We start from the raw sequence: 14,998 nt of genomic DNA on the forward strand, positions 1-14,998 counted from the left end.
TGAGAGTGTAAATGGAGAATATTTAGTGGCAATGGTAAAGTTTAACCATTCTCATGATGATGATCTTGTATTCGCATCCACATTACTCACCAAGGTCTTACTTGAAAGGCATTCGTGTGCCAGTGCTTCTTTAACACTTTGGTCATAAAATGACTCAACAATCCCAAATGAATTATGGCACGTGGTAACAGACGCGTTTATTACGGGTAAAAGTTGTAAATACGTACCGTCACTGCTGTGACAGTATGTTAAGAGGTGAAATATCCCATGTTTTCTCATCCCACTAAATGCAACCGGCGATCCTATCTGTAAGCCTAATTGGCCGAATTCATCTTTCATATTATACCCATATGGTTGAATATAATTATAGAATATTATTAACATATGTTTCATGTGTTTATTCCTCGTATAAACTTAATAACGCATGTTTTCATGGCACATTACACAGTCCAATATTCTGACACCCCTGCAATGACCTCAATGGACGTATCCGCTGTAGAACTAGCGAGTTCACTATATTTATTTGCAAAACGATAACACAATTTAATCTTCATCGCATCACCAATACTTTGTTTTATAAAATTAAGCCTATTTTAAAATATTTGATACTTTCCTGTTCTAATTAATTATATACATATCTATTTGACGCGATTTTATTTCTTGCTCGACTACCCCTGCCACTGTGATGGACTCTTCCATCTACTTCCTTGTTCAAACTTTTGTTTTGGGGAAGCTTTTCGCGTGAGTCTAATGAGACGATCTATTTTGATTCATTTTTTTCGGAACATGTCGATGTCATGACGGATAATTTTAGTTGTTGCATGGGAGAAGACATAGGCTTTCGCCCCGGTCGTGTCTAGAAGAAGCTCGCTAACGTTGCTGTAAGGTTGCACGCACAGTGAATATGTCTACAGTTAATGTTAGCGAAGACATCCGAACGGAGTTCCCATTGCACTCTGCAGTCTGGGAGAATAATTATAGGACGCTGGAGCAGCAAATTACACTGCTACAGGTTAGTAAAGTAGCTGTCTAGACCCAAATGGAAGGCACTAATGATTGTTAGCTCATCAAAGCTAGGAATTTGCTAGGGGAAGAAAAATGATCGCCTCGACTAGTGTACTGTGCACCATCAAATCTTTCAACGATTGCCCTGCATGTTTGGTAGTTTGCATATTTTCACTGTCCCTGATTTAGAGTAATCAGGTACATTTTTATTCAAGACGCATTTATACATTCGACTGATGTATGTCTTCTTTTTTTCTGATCTCGTCTGAAAAATCTAGCATGGCTAATTTTGATTGATGCTGACATCAGGAATACGAATACCTATCGAGTTAACCTAATATCATTTACTAAATTTATTTGAAAAATGCTCCAATTTTTGGCGTGTCGTGCTTGAGTTAATTTTTTTTAAAGTGCAAATACAATTTTCTTGTGGTTGTGCAAATCAGAGTGCATGGGTGTGCAAATTTATGCAAGCACATCTCAGATTATTTGAAAATGTGTTCGAATCAAATCAAAAGCCTTTTTTGTCATTATACAACAGCTGTGTATTGTTAGGGAGGACCATTGATGTCACTCAGAGGACTCAGTGTACTTCGATTGACTGTACATTCTGTAATTCTCACGTTCAATTGCCCGTTTTGTTATATTTCTTGAAATAAGTTTTTTTTTTTTTTTTCCAGAATGACATTGAAACTGTGGATCCGAGAGGTCGGACACCCCTGCACTTGGCTGTGTCACTGGGACACATGGAGTCTGTGAGAGTCCTCCTTAGGCATGGAGCTCAAGTTACTAAAGAAAATGCCTCTAACTGGACAGGTTTGTGTTTAATCTCTACATGCAGTGCCATTTTGACATACTGGTATCTCTAGCAGACTTAATATCGCTTGGTTCAGATCTTTTTTTGTTTTTCTAATAACTATAAATGTCTATTTAGTCCTGCAGGAAGCCGTCAGCACGGGAGATCCAGAGATGGTTCAGTTAGTTCTTCAACGGAGAGACTATTTAAAAGCATCTACTGCTTTGGAAGGCGTCCCTCAGCTTTTGTCAAAGATCCGAGAGGTTAAACTTAACGCATTATAAAATGTCCTATTTGTTTTCAGCAACATTTAATTCAATTTCTAGTTGCTTTATTTGTATATTTCATCCCCAGTCTCCAGACTTCTATATGGAAATGAAGTGGGAATTCACCAGCTGGAGTAAGTGTGCAAATATTGTCCTACTTTTTTGTATTTTTTTAGGAAGTTGACGGTCAGGACTGTAAATATATTCATGCACATTTGAAAATATGCCTTTCCATTCACCCAGAGGCTTTTGTGGTCATACTGGAATGACGACATTATTTAGCTTTTTTATTAAAGTGACTCATAGTGTTTTTTTTCCTTTTACTTTATCATTTCATTTTATTGTTCTTCTCAGTCCCTCTTGTGTCCCGGGTTTGCCCAAGCGATGTGTGTCGCATCTGGAAAAGTGGAGCCAGCTTGCGTGTGGATGCAACTCTTTTAGGATTTGAAAATATGACTTGGATCAGAGGGCGACGGAGCTACCTTTTCAAAGGAGATGGTATGTCTGTGTGTACATTAAAAAAAAAAAAACACTTTATATGACATGGAAAATAGAACTAAACAATTTCCTTGCCAGATTCTTGCGCAGAGTTGATGGAGGTGAATCATGATGATCAAGTGGTAGACGTAGAGCGTTTCTTAATATCCCAGGAGATGGAAGATGTCACACTGGAGTCAATGCAACCGGCTGAACAGGAAGTGGCCAAAAGGTTGACTACTCCGATTGTCAACACATACTTGGATACAAAGTATATTGCTTTTGAGAGGCAAGTGTATTCATTTCTTCGAATCAAGCTTGGCGTTAAACCTTGGTGGGATTTTGTTCAATTCACTTGGCAGTTAGCTTCTTTCAAAATATAACATTTGCAATAAACACCAATAAAACATTTTCTTACCAGAGAGTGGGTCAGAAAATGATCTGTAATATAGATTTTTATAGTATGCGTCATTTCATATTAAATTAAAGTGGGTGGGCCACTTCTGTTTAAAGGTGACATTTGTTTTTGTCATTTGATAGGAACAAGTCTGGAATTTGGGGCTGGAGGACAGATAAAACTGAATTAGTCAATGGATTTGAAACAAAGGTTTGAAAACATTATTTGTAATTCCAAAGCCAATTATGTCTGTTAATAACTTTGACATGACTTTCTTAGATTTTCAGCGTGAACAATGTAAATGTGGTTATCAGAACAAGGACGGAACATCTAACGGATGAAGAAAAAGCCAGGATCAAGAGTATGTAGAAGACAATTTTACTATATCTGCCTTAAAAGTTGACATATGGACAATTTACTTTATTTGTACTGTATTGTACCAATACTGTAGTAGTGTAAACACTAAACTAAATTAAAAAGTCATTGTCCACAGCAGGTTGTATATTAATATAACTCTTTGAAAAGGTGAAAGGAACATCTTGGAGTCTCTGGTCGGGACAGTTGAACAGCACATAAGCGCACAAGGGGTAATTTTTTATCTATACTTTAAGAAGCATGGCAATGAAACATTTTAAAACAGCTCTTATTTGATTTTAGTGTATTGTACGATTGCCACTCATCTTTTCTGTTGGTGAATGAATTTACAACTTGTATTTCATGCAATCTGATGAGTTGTGTGCTTGCTTGCTCTTCCAGGACCTGACACTTGAATATGCAACTGCCACAAATCCCACAGCCATCACCCCAGAAGAATATTTCAACCCTAATTTCGATTTGGGAAATCGAGACATTGGCCGACCGATTGAGCTGAGCGTCCGAACACAAAAGTAAGACAGGATCCTCAAAGAACCTCTTCGACGGAATCGGCATTGACGTTGCTGCATTTCTTTCTCGCACAGGTTTAAAGGCACATTGTGGATGAGCGAAGAACACCCCCTATCCCTGGTGGAACAGGTGACCCCCATCATTGACCTCATGGCTCGAACCAGCTCGCATTTTGCGAGGCTGCGAGACTTTGTCACGCTGAAATTCCCTCCTGGATTTCCTATCAAAATTGGTGATTGCCGTTGCGTTGTGAGTCAGGGAACTGACTTTGTCGGGTGGGTGGAGCAAAACATCTAATTGATCTCAACTACTTTGTTCTTCAGAGATTCCGTTATTTCACGTGCTGAATGCAAGGATTACTTTTGGGAATGTTAATAAATGCAGTACTGAAGATGAAGCCAACATAACACCAGCAGCCACACCAGCAGCCACACCAGGAGCCACACCAGGAGCCACACCAGCAGCCACACCATCCTCCGGCGAGGACGAAGAACCTGGAGGTAGGAAGGAATACTCTCAATTGTATAATAAACAAGTTAAATTGTCGTTTCCTTGAATGTGATTTTCATGTGATTCCAGAACCTCAACTATTTCAAGTGTGTCCGTCTGTATTTGCGATACCCGACAACTACCACCGCAGAGGGGGCAGCCGTCTCGCTACTGTGTCTAGTAATGATGAAGAGTTTTTGCAGTATGCAATCCATCAAAGTCTCTTGGATTCCCAAATTGTCCCTGACCAGGTGGAACATCACCTCGTTTTTATCATCCATTTAGTTTTCATCTTCCGTATTTGCAATCTTTGCCACCTTATGTCACTACAGGAGGGAATAGGAGATGAAGCACACAGCGAAAACACTGATGTCATGATCAACAGCCAGAGTGACAGGTGGCCTTTCCTTATTTGAATGAGATGTTGTTTATTTTGCTATCAATTATACTTTTACTACAATCTTTAGAGAAAATCCACATGCTGGCCAGTAAGACTGTGATTATTAGTATTTTCAACCAACATTGAGGAACATTTTAATTTTATAACAAGAATCATGTCTCATAAATTCTGTTAATGGTAAAATATTTACACAAATTGACTAATTCATCTGGGGGTTCATCATGGTTCAGAGTCAGAAAGCCTCCACTACAATGTGGAGCCTGGAAAAATAAGTTTGATGTCAAGTAGCAGGGCATTGAAGTGTACCCTTTATTCTGTGCGCATTGATTGATGAACAAAAATTTGTTTTTAAACAGTTAAGTGCATTTCAATGATCTCCTAAGACACTGTTTTAAAGAGTAGTCAGGAAGGAACACATTTTTTACACACATTTTACCAATGATCTGTGTCTCCTGTCATTTCAGGAGTATCCCGGAGGGGGTGCTAGTGGATTATGGCGACACCTCCAGCCCCACAAGCACCTTCTCAACCTCAAGCCACGAGTCAGAGCTCCACTTGGCCATGGAGCTCTCCGTACGAGCTCAAGAGCGAGAAGATCGACTGAGGAAGCAAGAAGAGGAGGAGTTGGAGAAGATTTTACAGCTATCGCTAACTGAGAAGTAAAAGGATGAAGAGGGAATCGATAAATATCGCAAGGTGACCATCTCACCTCATTATTCAACTCCCATCTTCTATGCAACTGCAGCTTTTCCCTTTAACCGTCTGGTGTTGATCAGGCAAAATTCTCGTTAACTTTTTAAAGGGTGTTTTGGGTAAGGGGTCTTACGTTATTCCATATCTAGATGCTGATTCTCCGTCTTACAGCTCGATCAATGATAGGCTCTGAGGTGTTGTGGGCTTTCAGTACTTTTAAAGGCAGCCCCATCTTACCTCACTCAGCCTTAAGGCAGCTCATGAGAATGTTAACAAAAAATGACTATGTCAGGTAACTCTGCACAAGTAGGCGCTCTCCCTTATCTCCGCTTAGCTCCGATTTTAAATCCTGATTAGGGTTGTTTTGTTTAAAAAAAACGGAGGGTATCATGCAAGAAGTCATTCATATTGGTTAACGGAAATCTCAGGGTGAAGTTTGGCAAACCCTTTTTTTGAAAACACATCTAAACCCCTGTTAGTTTCTCATACATTATTGCTATACTACTAACTAAAAGCACACACAGGTGTCTTGTACCTATTAGAAGGCCAAGAAAAAAAATACTGCAAGAAAATCCAAATTTCTGCAGCAATTGTATATATTGCTTTTTTTTAATTTCTTTATTTAAAGTGGCTTTTGTATGATTTTTTTAAATGATGCTCAGTTTAAAATATAAAAAAGGAACAATTTTTCTTTTTTGCTATTCCTTAAGGCGCTCAGCCATTCTTGTTCCTCCTGTAGCCACAAACTGCAAACCTCGTGTTTAATTTGTCGTGTTCCAGCATGTGCCAACAGAATTTGTCTGTTAGTTGACAGAAAGTTTAGCAAGTGTCACTTATAACTAAATGAAGTTTTAGTTTATTATCAGATAGGCAGAAAGTTTTACCCACCAAGATGTTGAATAACCACTCAGCCTCATCATTTTACATATGACCAACCACTATGACCAGCACGCTCTGTAAATCTTAACCTCTGGTACGTGGTGAAAAGTGAAATTTTGCCAATCTTAAAGAAAAAAATAACTTTGTTGTCAGTTGAGATCTTTGTAACATTTGAGCTGCAGCTGTTCATAAAATAAAAGCACTTTATTTCCATAACTCTCACGACAATTTGTGTTTAATCTGTTAATTTGTGTCCGATTCAGGCTGTCCTATAGTTGGCTGGGATAGGCTCTAGCCCCCATTTTATGAACCTTCCAAAAATTAATAATTAATAGTGGGAAAAAGCACAAAGTATTGAATAAATGAAGACAAGACAAATGAGTAATTTCTGTATACTAAGTGTATTTTTCCTTTAAACCAAGGCATACAACATGTGTAATATCATGGGATAAAAATAAACATGTTTTTAAAATACCCTGAAAAAATACACAGTACTTTGCAATGAACTCATATTTAACTTAAATATGGCTTAAAGTCAGTACATGATGTCCCAAATAAATAGGCAAGTGGTACTGCCACTTAAGTCAATGTGAAGACCTCTGGTGCTGGGAAATCCGATGAGCATTGAAGGGACCCTGAACTTGCATCTTATAAGTTTTCATCTCCATGGTAATGGAGTGGAGACCACCTCAACGCCTAGAGAGGGGCTTGTAGACGCACACGGCCATGATGATCATCAGCAGCAGGAGGACGCCAACGACGCTTCCCAGCGTGACTGTGGCCAAACAACAACAATCATGCATTTATAAAGCTTTTAATAGTATTCATTTGATTTGCGATTATTGAAAAAAAGAGAGCTATACAATTCCCAAAACATAGAAAAGGCGTGGTCGCCCATCCGGAAATCCTTTGGAATGAATGAACCCTGCTTCCAATCGCCGTTTATTTCTTACCCAAATTTTGCTTGCGTAAGACCACATACGATCTTTCGCCCACCGAAGACTCGTCGTCGTCCTCTCCATCCACCAAAAAAATAAGTGACATGAATAATGCTTGTGGGACGACGCCTAGCATCACAGCGGTGGAAAAATATGGTGGCTATGACGACGATGATGATGATGATGATGATGGTGATGAGGAAGAGGGGGAAGAGGAGGAGGAGGATGAACTTGCTTCTGTTATGGGAAATCAGGGTCCTAAATCCGACCAAAAAACTCTAATCTCGAACTCAAACCTAGGTGGACCTAACCAAGACTAATTTCTTATCTTGCACTTGGACCAAAACTTCATAGTCACATGTTGTACTTATATATGTGATTCATGATGACTACTTATCTATGTTGAATACCACTTATTGTTGACTAGATATTTATTTATTGATTGCTTGTTTTTATTACTTATTGTGTATTTATTATTTTGTTTGTTTGTTGTTGTTGCTTGCGCATTTCCCTACTTTTTTATAAATATTTATAAATAAATGTGTGTCACATTTCAATGAGCCCTGCAATTGAATGGCAACCAATTCAGGGTGTTCCCCTGCCATTTGTGTAAATTTGTAAAAGAAAACCTGCCTCAAGATGTAATCATCACAAACGCTGATTTTAATTGACTTTCTCTTGACCCATGTAAACATCAGGAGAGTAATATACATTATAATAACTGGCATCTGACTGGGAACCAACTTGAAAGTGTCAGGCCTTCATCGCATTTCTAATCTCGTAAATGTCAAAGAGCAATCAAGAAATGATTTAAAGGTCAAGCTCCTTGAGGTTATAAGCTTATGTAATTGTCCTGAGTAAAATGTAGTAGTACTATATATTTCTCAAAGGAAAAGAATGTCAACAAATTGTACTTTCCCAAATGCTCAATCTTTAATGACACATTTTCTGTTTTTCCTCATAAATGCATCACATTCATTTTGTTTTATTTTCTAATTGGTATATCTATACATATTTCTCTTCTACTCTGTGTCAATTGGATCATGTTAGGTAGAAGAGAAGCAGCCATTTTAGAAAGCTCTTTTATGTGTTTGCTGTTGTCTACTTCAATAGTCAATGACACAAAGCAGCTTTGATCGTGATGGTGGATCATGTATGTTATAAAGTACTTTACGCTTCCGTCTATGTTCCTATCAACCATCTTTGAAGTCATGGGTTCCTTTACTTAAAAAAGAAAATCCTTTAGTAGATCTTACATAATTCATGGGCTTACATGTGTGTTCTTTTAAGCCTTGCAGGTTGTTGTTTCTTTTAAACTTGTTATGTTTTGATAGACAATATACTATATTATGAATTATACTATGATGACACCCTACCCCAACTGTCCTGTGTCTAGGAAAATTCTTTTTAGAAATATATTCAAAAAGACAATAACAACATTTTTATTTAATATCAATTGATCACTACAATCACTCAGAGGGTTTTAAAACAAGATGTTCACATAATCATGACTAAAACACATCATTGTAGACCTGCTTTATGTCAGCAAACTGCTTGAAAGCAGACACAGAAATTATTATTTAGAACTCGTATTCTCATCATTTGGCATTTAGCTGTTAGGGATAACTTGATTGACTCTAATTGACCTGCAAGAGGAAAAATGTTATCATAACAGAAAGTGAGAGAGGTAAATAAAAACTCTCATATGTGTGTAAACTCCTGGTTTTCAACTATATCAGTGAACACAAGTACATTTTTTTTGTTTACAATATAGCAAATGATTCCATTTTAATTCAGCAGTGGCTTGTAAAATTCACCAAATAGAAACCCAAACTGACCACACAGGCTGAACAACAGTCATTATGCCACAGATAAAACTTGTCAAATACAAGAAAGACATTATCAAATGCAGTATTTTCTATGGAACGATGGCCATGGTTAGGCTGTCGGTGTGAATATCTGGCAAGGTCCTCTCGGGTCTCAAACACACTGCCAGCCTCTGTCAGTTAAAAAGTAGTTATATTGAGAATACGACGCCAATCTACGCTCACATTTTCCAAACTTCTTTCTCATTTTTACTGACCTGTTTGAGAGATCCTGGTGTCCACACCATTTTGTATACCATGTAAATGGGGATCCACATCAGGGATGACAAACCAATGATGTACCCAACCGTGATGCTCCAGTCGGGGTACTTGTAGTCAAACAATGTAAGTAATGGGGATTTCAGCAGGGAACTCACCATGATATACTGAAAATGGAGGATAAACATGGGAAAAAATACAATGTATCATTAGTTGATACACAACTGCTTTCTTTTCTTGGGCACAGTTGGGTTTATGTACAATTATCTGTGTTTAAATTTCCATTTCGTAAAAAATAAGTCATATTCCTGAACAGTTCTATTTTTTTTTCTTCTTACCGCAAGAAAGGCGGGGCTGATGGCAACCCAGCACACCTTCCAAAACATTCCTGGGGCTTTGCCCAGCATGGCTTGAACATCATTGCTGAATCTGTTGATACCTGAAAGCAAGATAGGTAAGAGAAAAGCCATTGTGGATTATAATATTACAGTTGATTCTTGTAATTTAAAAAAAAACACTCAATTTTGTGCTTACCATAGAACCAAGAAACCGCAATGGCCTCAAGAAATCCCACGGCAATGATGGAACATCCGACCCCAAACTCTTCTAGCAGCTTGACAACATAGGCACCACCCTGTTAATCAACCAATGTCAAGTCAATGTTTTCTTCCTAAAATATGCCATCGCAGCTCATTAAAGGACAAAGAAGTGGTCATTTATTTTAATTACATTTGTAAGAGTACTCAAAGAGCCTAGAAAACAGACCACCACCAAGCAAAGGACAAAGAGTTCCCGTCTTTGAGAAAAACGATCAGGGTATTCATCCAATACAGCCGTGATGATGGCTTCCAGCCCACCAAACTGAAACAAATAAAGAATCCAATTGACTTATTTCAACTATCACAGCAAATGCATATTCAAAGTAACAATATAATACAGTATTTTTTTTTTTTTGCTTTAAAGACGTATTGATTAAAAGCAATATTTGTTCATACCGTGCTGTCAAGCCCCAGTGTGATCATCATGACAAAAAATATAATTGCGAAAAAAGTCGAGCCCACCATGTTGGCAATAGCCTCGGGGTAGGTGATGAAAAGTAAACTGGGTCCTGTGATCATGACAACATGGATATGTGATAAGTTCCGTGTAATTATGGGTAAAAATGTTGTTGTTGTCGTGGGTTCACCTTTATCTTTGGCCACATCCTCAACCTTGACTTTTCTCATCTCGGCCATGTACCCCAGCACTGTAAAGATGACGAACCCTGAGATGAAACTGGTCAGACAGTTGACCAAACTGGTCACAATGGCGTCACTAAAACAACAGAAAAAACAACAGAAATGACAATGAATATTAAATAATAGACATAGTTTGGTAGATATTTTTAGGCAGTGCAACAAGTGCAATTTTGAAGAAATCCAAATCAAAATGTTATTATTTTTTAAAAAAAATGAAAAGAAGCCTGTTTAATTGTGCTCAGAAAAAAGTCAGTTCTTACCGATAACAATTATTAGAGAAAGGGTTATAACTGGAGAGTGCCAGTAGCACTCCAAAGCCTGGACCAAGAGAGAAGAAGATCTGAGCAGCGGCGTCCACCCACACCTTGAAAAAGAGTCAAAAAGAAATTGAAGTCTGCAAAGACAAGAGTGAGCTGTGACAAAACGAAAAGAAAAATCTGGCTGAAATTCCCAATAATTCATCAATCACTCCTTTTTCCCCCAAGGTATGTGTATAATTGTGTGTATGGAGGAGAAGTATTATTGTGTCAGTTTTGCATATACTGTGGCTGCCTTGTTGTCAACCAGCTGTACACTGGGAGATCTGAAGAGCAGTGTGTTAAAAAGAAGAGGGCAGTGTTGTGAGTCAGAAAAGGGAGGCGTTTGTTAATGAGCAGAAAATCTAAACCAATTATGCATCTTATTATGCCGCTCTGTAGCTTATTTATGCATCTCATTTCTTCTCATACATATTCGCCTTCAACCAAAGCGCACGCAGGTTTTACCAGACTGCCTCACAGAGCCAGAGAGATACTAAGCCTTTTAACACAGAAAAAAATCATACTATTATATTCATTTAGTGTTTTAACATTGCTGGGATTTCATATTTTGAAATGATATTCCAGACCGACTTACGACTCAAACATTTTTGTATGTTAATTTGATTCCAGGCAACCAAAACTTCCATAACCCAAATGTTTACTTCTCAAAATATGTACAAGGATTGTTTCAATTGTGATTAAAATGCTACTTCCCATGATAAGGTAGAGTATTCATTTTTGTGAAAAGTGGACAAAAATGATTACAGAAGTGGCAAAAAAAACTCTTGAAGTAAACAGAGGTAGCTAATATCTGTAAAAATAAAGGATTATTAGAATTGCTCAACTGTTTTTTTTTGTTTGTTTCCTTCTGGGAGACCAAGATTTACTCACACTGGTTTCCAGCAGCTTCTCCCAATTCGGTTTGAGATAAAATACCACTCCTTTCCAAGCTCCTGGGAGAGTGGCACCACGGATTAACAGGATCAATAGGACAATGTAGGGCAAAGTGGCAGTCACCCACACAACCTGCAGGCAAAGTTGAGAAACTATCTCTTGTCTTGTTAGAAAAGAAAAAAAATAACAATGTGTTACCTTCCCAGATGTCTTCACCCCCTTCCACAGACTGAAGTAAACTATCGTGAAAATGAGAAAAAGGCAGAGCATCAGCTGCCAGCGAACACCTCCCACATTGGCCAGGCCCGAGGACTTGTGGATTTCTAGGACGTTTCTCCTGTCAGGAAGAAACGCATCCTGCCATTACCAGATAATCCACAAGCGCAAAGCAAAACTATTCCACTGCAAGCATTTAAATACAAACACTTACATGCACTTACGTGTAAAATTCCTCTGCTGGAGATCGGGAAGAATTCGTCCAGGTGACGTTATCTACGCCAAAATAATTAGTGCAATTATCCGTGTTCCATGCGTTGTCACAGTTTGTCCATGGCAAGATGGTGGAGAAGGAGGAGTAGAAGTAGAAGAGAGCCCATGCGATGATGGTGTTGTAATAGAAGGAAACATAAAGTGCGATGACGCAAATGGCATATCCAATACCTAAAATACAAAAGAAAGCAATATACTTTATATTTTTTAAAGAGTCAGTGGTTATGTAGTTATATTTTGATGACATGATTTGCTGCATGAAGAGGACAAATTTACTAAAACCACCTCACTGTACTTTTGAAGTTGGTATTTGTGGATTACCTTTAAAAATTGGACAGATGTGTTTCCATATTGATATGGCGCCGGTTCTGTGAAACTGTCCCAGAGCCAGCTCCATATAAAAGAGTGGCACTCCCCCAAAGATGGCCATCAGAATATAAGGGATAAGGAAAGCTCCTGCACTCTCACACGTAAACAAATGCACACAAGCCAACGGTAAAATGACTTTAAGCAAGGAGAAGTGTTAAAATAGTATGCAGTTTCATAAGCAAGGAAAAGTAAGGATGCATAAGAAGCGATAATCTAAACTAAAATGTGACATTCTTTTATTTTTCTGCTTTTAATGTTATTGTTAAATTTTGAGAATCAACTTAACTGTATTACTTTACAAATTATTTGAATATTTATATATTAAGAATTAGCCTACTTAATACCTGCTTAAATTTAGTTTTGAATAAACTAATAAAATCAAGTGTAGACTTTTAAAGTGTAATTGAAAACAATTTCTTTACATTCTATACTTGAACATACTTCACCCAAAATGAGTTTATTAAAAGTCTTTTTCCTAAAAGCATGCCCCCACCCACCTGTAATGAGCCATTTTCAGCACCATGGACAGTGTACGCACTTTCATATTCTTTTAAGGTTATGCTACAGAATACTAGCTACATACAAAAACTCAAGATCCAGTAAAAAGTAAAAATTGTGAACTTAAAAGAATCTTACCGCCACCATTCTGGTAACAAATATAAGGAAACCTCCAAACATTTCCCAGGTCCACAGCAAAGCCAACAACAGACAGCAGAAAGTCCATCTTTTTGCTCCATTTATCCCTTGAATCCGTCTGCGTGATGATTGGCACGTTGGTGGACGTGTATCCGGGCTTCGGGGAGCCGTGGTGGATCAGACTAGCAGCCATGACCGCTGAGTTCTGTTGGGCCACAGACTGCAAAGTCAGTCAGACGAGAGACGGACGGAGGTGGGGGCTTCTCCTGTAGTGATGACTGGGAGCAGTGGGCGGAACCCAGCGAGACACCTGGATTCCGGTAAGAGAGACATTCGAGGATCTTTCAATTTGCATAGTAATAAAATAAATTTAGGTCATTATTGCTAAAGTTTAAATGAATGAAAGTCTGGCAATTTTTATAAGAAACGTTAAAGATGAATGCCAATGCTTTTTACCCTTCTTTATATTTTCTGGTGTATCGAATCGAGACTCAGTATTAGGAGATCAAAAAAAGATGACCAAAATATATTCCAATATTAAACACGCTAAAACAAAGTTTCCAATTAGTACAGAAACATCCTCCCTGAAAGATTTTATAAAGATCTATTTCTACTCTTCCTCACACTACTTCATAAGACAACATTCTCTGCCTGAAGATAAAATAAGTGAGACTGGTGATTGAAACTCTTATGAAAGTAAAAACTAAATTATACTAAAATGACATTTCCAAATATGTCACAGGAAACTCTTAACATTTCAGTAAGTTAACCCAACTGAAGCACTGGATCAAGTGCTAATAGCATTTGTAAGCATAAAATTGCAGAGGCTAAAATGCACCTACAAAGACAACCTGTTAAAAGATCATTTGCAATCCGTCACTTTTAGCATAAGTGTATTGCAAATTGGAAATGGGATATTCAGAGAGCTCACATTTGTCTGTAAGTGCTGAGTGCATCAAATAAAGTTAGTCTGGTAAAAGAAGATGGCACTGAGAGACACACAGTTCCATCCTAATGTGTCACCTAAAAGGAAAAATGTCCAAGGTATGAGGCAGTATTACAACAAATAGCCAAGCATTCTGAGTTATTGCAGTGTGCAGAAAAAAGGAACATGGTAATTTAATCCCTCTAAATTCAGAAGAACATCTGAAAGGTCAAAGATCATTGCTCTCTGGCCAGGCATCCAATTTTTAGGTGTACGTCCTGGCAGCGGTATGCTTGGCTCACGTTTCTACAGACTAGAATGTCTTCATGAGAACAATATGCCGAGAAAGGTGTAAGCCGTGGCTGCTCAGCCGAGGTGTGCTCGTCCTGGGGCTCTAAAAGCAAGAAGATAACAACCCGTATAGCTCTGCCCTTCTCTGAGTACACCATTCTGTCAATCTGCATTGGCACATAGCAGTAGAAGAACATCAGACTGACAGGAGCCTCCATCGCCCGTTAGAGCACGTCGACTCCAATCACACGCGGACATGTGCATGTCAGCCATGCCCGCAGACGATGCCGACGGGCAACACGCATGGGGATGACACGCCGTTGCTGTTCCTCAAACTTGAAGATTTGATGCAACGCTGAGTTGCTCTTCCACTAAAATGGCAACAGGCAGTTGCAAATATGTCACAGAAAACTCTTAACAAAAAAAATCTTATCCCCTTCCTCCTAAGTGCTGGTTTTGAACTTATAGTTATGATAATGAAGGCAACTACATAACGTGGGTTTCACTCAGGCTGGGAAAGAGCCCTGGTGTGCAGTTTACTCGAGCAG

General features: G+C 38.4%; 2 protein-coding genes across 3 annotated transcripts; one reads left to right on the top strand and one right to left on the bottom strand.

Annotated features, from left to right (window-relative positions):
* Positions 1 to 660: 660 nt before the first annotated feature.
* LOC144195106 (ankyrin repeat domain-containing protein 13A-like) lies at positions 661 to 6,503 on the top strand. Of its 2 annotated transcripts, none has more exons than XM_077714505.1 (15): positions 661 to 1,012; positions 1,686 to 1,821; positions 1,940 to 2,064; positions 2,156 to 2,201; positions 2,422 to 2,565; positions 2,644 to 2,833; positions 3,085 to 3,151; positions 3,221 to 3,302; positions 3,467 to 3,528; positions 3,698 to 3,828; positions 3,901 to 4,058; positions 4,150 to 4,326; positions 4,406 to 4,566; positions 4,648 to 4,712; positions 5,180 to 6,503. In XM_077714505.1, exons 1-15 carry the CDS (start codon positions 905 to 907, stop codon positions 5,376 to 5,378), a joined length of 1,851 nt encoding a protein of 616 aa, XP_077570631.1. In that variant the 5' UTR covers positions 661 to 904; the 3' UTR covers positions 5,379 to 6,503. The 2 variants fall into 2 exon arrangements, with proteins under 2 accessions (XP_077570631.1, XP_077570632.1); XM_077714506.1 differs by lacking the exon at positions 661 to 1,012 and adding an exon at positions 1,567 to 1,608.
* A 2,316-nt stretch (positions 6,504 to 8,819) lies between these two features.
* On the bottom strand, positions 8,820 to 13,445 carry LOC144195288 (sodium-dependent serotonin transporter-like). Its single transcript, XM_077714821.1, has 13 exons — positions 13,235 to 13,445; positions 12,551 to 12,685; positions 12,181 to 12,400; positions 11,939 to 12,077; positions 11,738 to 11,872; positions 10,808 to 10,911; positions 10,496 to 10,623; positions 10,305 to 10,417; positions 10,039 to 10,170; positions 9,844 to 9,943; positions 9,648 to 9,748; positions 9,309 to 9,476; positions 8,820 to 9,224 (listed from the first exon to the last, which is right to left on the bottom strand). Exons 1-13 carry the CDS (start codon positions 13,425 to 13,427, stop codon positions 9,144 to 9,146), a joined length of 1,749 nt encoding a protein of 582 aa, XP_077570947.1. The 5' UTR covers positions 13,428 to 13,445; the 3' UTR covers positions 8,820 to 9,143.
* Between the last annotated feature and the right edge of the window lie 1,553 nt (positions 13,446 to 14,998).

Source organism: Stigmatopora nigra, chromosome 4, assembly GCF_051989575.1.
Source record: "Stigmatopora nigra isolate UIUO_SnigA chromosome 4, RoL_Snig_1.1, whole genome shotgun sequence".
In the NCBI taxonomy this organism is placed as follows: Eukaryota; Metazoa; Chordata; class Actinopteri; order Syngnathiformes; family Syngnathidae; genus Stigmatopora; species Stigmatopora nigra.

Coding starts and splice junctions, on each gene's coding strand:
- LOC144195288 (XM_077714821.1), bottom strand. CDS start 13,427: ATGGCTGCTAGTCTGATCCACCACGGCTCCCCGAAGCCCGGATACACG. Junction 12,686..13,234: donor TTGTTACCAGAATGGTGGCG/GTAAGATTCTTT, acceptor GTGAGAGTGCAG/GAGCTTTCCTTATCCCTTAT. Junction 10,912..11,737: donor AGAAGCTGCTGGAAACCAGT/GTGAGTAAATCT, acceptor CTCTTTTTCAAG/GTGTGGGTGGACGCCGCTGC.
- LOC144195106 (XM_077714505.1), top strand. CDS start 905: ATGTCTACAGTTAATGTTAGCGAAGACATCCGAACGGAGTTCCCATTG. Junction 1,013..1,685: donor AGCAAATTACACTGCTACAG/GTTAGTAAAGTA, acceptor TTTTTTTTCCAG/AATGACATTGAAACTGTGGA. Junction 3,529..3,697: donor AGCACATAAGCGCACAAGGG/GTAATTTTTTAT, acceptor TTGCTCTTCCAG/GACCTGACACTTGAATATGC.